Genomic DNA, 6572 nt, shown 5'->3' on the forward strand with positions numbered 1-6572 from the left:
AGCTTGCTCGATCCATGGGTTACCGGAATCGGTATGAAATGCGCACTCTTGGTAAGTCGATCTATAATCACCCAGATTGCGGTGTTCCCATTTAGGGTCTTTGGCAAGGCCGTCACAAAATCCATGGCGATGTGCTCCCATTTCCACTCGGGTATCTCCAATGGTTGTAATTTTCCATGTGGTCGTTGATGTAATGCCTTCACCTGTTGGCAGGCTAAGCAACGTTCCACAAATGCCGCAATATCTCTCTTCATGCCATTCCACCAAAAGGACTTTTTCAAGTCTTGTTACAACTTCGTGCTTCCAGGGTGGGCAGTGTATGGAGTTTCATGAGCTTCGCTCATGATCTCGTTCTTAAGTTCCTCGTTGTTTGGCACGCACAATCTTCCTTCAAAGGTGAGGGCGTTGTCGGACTCCTTACTAAATTTTCCGGATTCACCGGTTCTCACTTCAATTCGGATTTCCTCTAGTTCCGCATCCATCCGTTGCGCTGCAACGATTCTCATTTTCAGATCTGGTTTAACCACCAAAGTGGCAATTCGCCCTTCCACTGTTTCGGGTGCTCTTATCACTTCTAATCGCATTTTGCTAAATTCTCGTATCAAGCTCTCTTCTTCCGTCAGAAAAGTAGCTATTTGCGAATGATCTCTACGGCTCAAAGCATCTTCCACCACATTTGCTTTGCCGGGGTGGTAGTTGATGCCACAATCGTAGTCCTTCACTAGTTCGAGCCATCTTCGTTGTCGCATATTCAAGTCTCTCTGCTCGAAGAAATACTTTAAGCTCTTGTGGTCCGTAAAGATTTCACATCTAACTCCGTAGAGATGATGCCTCCAAATCTTTAGGGCATGTACCACTGCTGCTAACTCCAAATCGTGTGTTGGGTAGTTCAACTCGTGTGGTCTTAATTGTCGTGACGCGTAGGCGATCACTTTGTTATTTTGCATCAATACGCATCCTAATCCAACCTTCGAAGCGTCGGTGTAGACTACGTAATTCACTCCAGACTCGGGCACAGCTAACACTGGCGCGGTTGTCAATTTCTCCTTCAAGAGTTGAAAGCTTGCTTCACACTCTGGGGTCCAATTCACCTTGACTCCCTTCTTAAGTTGTTGCGTCATTGGTCTCGCTATCTTGGAGAATACTTCAATGAATATTCGGTAGTATCCTGCCAATCCTAGGAAACTCCGAATTTCGTTTGGTGTTGAAGGCGACTTCCATTGTTGTACCGCCTCAACCTTGGCGGGGTCCACTCGGATTCCTTCTGCCGACACAATGTGTCCTAGAAAATTCACTTCCTTCAGCCAGAATTCACACTTGCTGAATTTGGCGTACAACTTCTCGGTCCTCAACGTCTCCAACGTGATTCGTAGGTGCTCCTCATGCTCCTTCTCATCCTTTGAGTAGACTAGCACGTCATCTATAAAGACTAAAACAAATTTATCCAAGTACGGATGGAATATTCGATTCATCAAGTCCATGAACACCGCTGGGGCATTCGTCAATCCAAACGGCATCACAACGAACTCGTAGTGGCCATATCTTGTGCGAAACGCAGTCTTGGGTATATCCTCCCTTCGAACTCTTAGCTGATGATATCCGGACCTCAAGTCCATCTTTGAAAACACGCCTGCTCCTCGAAGTTGATCGAACAAGTCATCTATCCTCGGTAGTGGATACTTGTTCTTTAGGGTCAACTTGTTTAGCTCCCTATAGTCGATGCACATCCTCATCGATCCATCCTTCTTCTTTACAAAAAGTACTGGTGCGCCCCATGGCGAGACGCTAGGCCTAATGAAACCTAGGTCCATGAGTTCCTGGAGTTGTATCTTTAATTCCTCCAACTCTTTTGGCGCCATTCGGTATGGTGCCTTTGATACGGGTGCGGCTCCCGGTTCAAGGTCAATCGTGAACTCCAATTGTCGATCTGGCGGTGGTCCAGGTAACACTTCTGGAAAAACGTCTGGGAATTCTTTCACGACAGCGACATCTTCCATCTTCTTCTCGTCCTTCTCCTCTCCATGGAGGTAGACAAGATAAGCAGTTCGCCCCTTTTTCATCATTGCGGTCGCTTGAAGCGCGGATATGATGGCGGTTCGCCGGTTCATCGAGATTCCGTGGTATATGGTGGGTTCGCTTCCCGGAGCTTGTAGAGATATCTGCCTCTCCTTACAACGAATCGTCGCAAAGTTCGTTGTCAGCCAGTCCATTCCCAAGATTATATCGATATCCTCCATTTTTATGACTCGCAAGTCGTGAGCAACTATTTTAAATTCTCCCATAACAATTTCTACGTTCGAACACGTTTTAGATATTTCTATCATTCTTCCTACTGGTGAGGATACCATCATTCTACGTTCAGATTCGCTAGTAGGCAAGCTCAAAGTGTGCACACATAGTTCAGATATAAACGAGTGCGATGCGCCCGTATCAAACAACACAACAACGGGGGTATTGAGAATTTCGCCCATACCTGTCAAGTTTCCTTTCCCACGATCCTCTTGCTCTTTCTTCGGCTTCTTCTGTTCCAGCGCGAACGCTCTAGCTTGGGGAGGAAGTCTGGGGCGGTGAGGTTGTTGTTGCCGCGACGATGAGTCGCGATTTCCTCCCGATTCATTCGGCGGTGTCCTCGCCGGTTGACGGGATCCCTGATCGTTCCGTCTCGATCCCGATCCTACCTTGTTATTTGGACACTCCCTAGAGAAGTGACCGTTTCCTCCACAAGTGTAGCACTTGATCACGTTCTGGTACCGGCATTCTCCAAAATGGTACTTAGAGCACACATTGCATTGTGGTGCCCTAGGTCGGTAGTCTCCTCTCTGGCTAGACGTACGCTGCCCTCCTTCGTACTGGGACCGATGCTGACTCGACTGGTGCCGTTTTCCATCGTGTGAAGTTCTAGGCTCATCCCACTTCCGTTTCTCTCTGGAGTAGTGCGGTGGGGGTAAAGACGAGGTAGTGTTCTCCTTAGCTTTCTCCTTAGGCATTGCTGCCTCAATATCTAGCGCAAGTGCTAATGCTTCGGTGTAGGGGAGTCTCCCTCGGCTGGCCAACGACATTCTTATCTCGGGTTTTAGTCCCTCACGGAACTTGTCGGACAGCTTCTCGTCGGTGTCGACTTGATCGGGGGCGTACCGGGTCATGCTGTTGAGCGCTCGATCGTACTCGGTCACCGTCATGCGTCCTTGAGTCAGATTGTGAAACTCAGATGCCTTTGCTTTCCGATAGCTCTTCGGCACATACTTGTTGTATATTTCCGTCTTGAAACCTTCCCACGTCATCGCCTCTACTTGGTCTCGTGGCATAGTCTTCGTTCTAGTATCCCACCAAAAGTCGGCTGCCTCAGTCAGCTGATGGGTCACACAACTCATGCGTTCTCTATCGTTGCATCTCAAAATCGCGAAGATGCGCTCTATTGCCCGGATCCAAGATTCAGCCTTGGCCGGTTCTCCCAATCCGTCAAACACGGGTGGCTTTTGCTCCAAGAATAGCTTCACGATTTCTCGATCGACCGGAGGCGGCGGAGGCAGAGGAGGTGGAGGATGCGGAATGGGTTGTGACACGTTGTCCTCTTCCTCCGTTTGAGGAGTTGGTTCTCGGTGGCGTCTTGGTGGCATTCTGATTTATCAACACACAAAATATTCCCATGATTCTAACAATAGTCCCGTGGTATAGTTGAATAACAAGGTTCATGGGTCAATTGTTTTAGAGTATATGGCCAAGCACAAGATATCAAAAGTTCAATCAACATCGTTACCAAAAATCGTTGCGTCAAGGTTATCAAAAGATCAATTTCCATATCATCAAGGCAATTGCACTTAAGAAGCAGTCGTACAATTCAAGTGGCGAGTACAGGGCGCCATAAGGCATTCAAAAATGGTGATGCGACAAGAGTCATGATGTGATGGCGTGATAACATAGTGATAGATAATTTGTACCATGTACGAAAGGCTATCTATTGCATCAAAAATAATATCTCCCCATGGCATATAAATAAAAGAAAAACGTTGCCTCATAGAGGTCTTAGTATCAAAATGCAGAAAAATAAGAGGGTAGCAAAACTAATGAAGGGGTAGAAAATCAAGCCAATCAATCCAAAAACATGGGGGTAGCAAAACAAATATTCCACGACTATCACTCCTAGTTGATATCGTTCATATCCTCCTCGGGGTCATCGTCCTCATCCATTTCCAAAGCAGGTCCTTCCTCGTCCGGTCCCTCATTCTCGCCATATTCACCAACATCCGGGGGCGGCGGAGTTATCGCACGCATGTCCTCTACATTCCCGTGGATAATCAAAGGGTTAGCCGCATTAGCCTTAAGTCTCGGCCTAATAGGGACATGATCAACGTGTGGCTCCTTATCGCGACGATATCTCCATCGGCGGGCCTGACCTGGCGGATACTTGTGCGCTGGGGGACTAAGCGGCGGTCCATCCCTCGCAGCTGCCACGGCTGGGAGTAGCACTCCATCAAGCCGATTATATCGCCTCGAGGCTTGTACTCTGGCGGACTGAACCATGTATATAACAATGCAGCTTGGGCAGTCCATTCGCTCCAAGGACTCGGCAGAGTGTGGATCAATCTCGAGATCCCCGCGTGATGGGTAACTCCTCCATACGCGTATGCATCCATCCAGCGATCGTAGAATTCGGTGACGTAGGTTAGGAGAAAGGACTTTCCATCCCACTCAAACTCTTGGTAGGTTTCGACAGGGAAAACCTTATTCTTCGCATAACGGTCGCGCATCGGTGCGTAATAATGATTAGGCATCTACAAAAGAGATCTCAGCATCAGCACAAGGATCGAAGAAAATATCAATAGTGTATAAGATTTCAACTGATGCTGAGAGTACGATGGATATATATATGTATATATATATGTGTATGCGTCGAACGACGGAGGTGTGAAGGTAATATCATATCAAGAAATAACGGAATTTCCTTTCCGTGCCAAAAGGTTCGTATATATATATATATTTTCGCGTTTCGGTGATTTGCAATTCGTTCTCATAAGTCGCTCGCCTCGTATTCGGCGTTTGATGCCTCCAAGTTCGATATTATCACGAAATTTTCGTTCACGACACGACTTACAAGTTTGTATAGCAGCGTGCTCAAGTTCATTCTCATAGATGTCGTTCATCACACATCACGCAAATCACAAATCATATAGAATTTTCATAGAGTTTTATTCATTCAACTCATAACGGTCTCAACGTAATATCACTTGCATAACATCATTTATCATTTGTTTTGCATAATCACATTTTGCAATTTCGCATGCATGCATAATCATCATTTTATACTCCATCACAAATTTCCAAATATATCAACAACTCCCATTCGCTTCAACTCCAATATTTCATAATTCAAATCAATATTCAAGAGATACTTGTTACCTCATTCATCGTGGTTGAGCGGAGACGAGTTGCGGTGTTGAGCCTTCGACGATTATCCATTAATCAATTTACACAAATTTCAGATTTTTAATTCAACAAGACACTTGGGTCCAGAGCGGAAAGAACTGAGGCTCTGATACCAACTGTAACGACCCGCCCATCTAGGGTATAGTAAATGCGGTGATCGTTAACTAGGCGGACTTAAATGCATCAAAGATCATAGGCTAGGGTTCCATTTAAAAAGGGATTTAACCAAAGAATTTAATGAACAATTAAGTAGGAGAGAAATAATGCCTTAGCAATGAAATCCAACAAAAGGCTATCACCAAATATGCTCAAAAATAGCAAAAGTTCCAAAGTAATCTCATCTGTTTCATATCCAAACTATTCCCACGAAATAAAAGAGTTTAACCTAACCAAAAGATCACAAGTTTCATAATATAGCGGAAGCGACCAAGAAAGAAGTGAGGCTATGTATGGAGACACAACGACAATTAGAGTTCCAACAGATCATGATATTATTTCCTACTCAACACCGCCGCCCGCTCGTCACCACTCAACCTGCACATAGGGAAAACACATGCAGGGCTGAGTACTTATAATCATACTCAGTGGACTCATTGCCGAAAACAGTTTTATCACAAATATAGTTGTCTTGCCATTTTCAAGTGTCCATCGGGGTTTTAACTTTAGAAAGACCCGAGGCACCAAAATATATTCTTTATCAAATATCACGGTCGCGCAACCATTTTTCACATCGACGTTTACCATATCCTCATTCTACATGACAAGGAATGCGGCCGCAATCCAGGTCACTAGACCGGCCAACCCGTACGCTGACACTCGGTCTAACATTGGTGTACACTAACCCAAGTAGAGTTTGCGGCTCTACAAGGATCCGAATTCGATTAAATCAATAGTGGCATAGCCACGAGGGATAGGCACGACAAAACAAATCAAGGCATGATAACACATATCTCATTCTCATCAATATCAGTTTAGGACAATGTCCTTATTTTAAAAGAAAGCCCACCTCATCGGCTTAGCTCGAAAGTATTCTCTTCTCCTCGTTTATCACGCTGAGAGCGCGAAGTATCACCTTTAAATTAGGCGTATCATAAATCAGTTTCAATCATTGATTTCAAATCATGCATGTTCCCATGTTTCCCTTTTTT

The 6572-nt window shown here is 45.4% G+C and overlaps 1 protein-coding gene across 1 annotated transcript; it reads right to left on the reverse strand.

Annotated features, from left to right (window-relative positions):
- Positions 1–287: 287 nt before the first annotated feature.
- Positions 288–3617, reverse strand: LOC125195933. The gene is made up of 2 exons (XM_048094224.1): positions 855–3617; positions 288–761 (listed from the first exon to the last, which is right to left on the reverse strand). Exons 1-2 carry the CDS (start codon positions 3615–3617, stop codon positions 288–290), a joined length of 3237 nt encoding a protein of 1078 aa, XP_047950181.1.
- Positions 3618–6572: the final 2955 nt, after the last annotated feature.

This window comes from Salvia hispanica, chromosome 1 (genome assembly GCF_023119035.1).
Source record: "Salvia hispanica cultivar TCC Black 2014 chromosome 1, UniMelb_Shisp_WGS_1.0, whole genome shotgun sequence".
Taxonomy (NCBI): Eukaryota; Viridiplantae; Streptophyta; class Magnoliopsida; order Lamiales; family Lamiaceae; genus Salvia; species Salvia hispanica.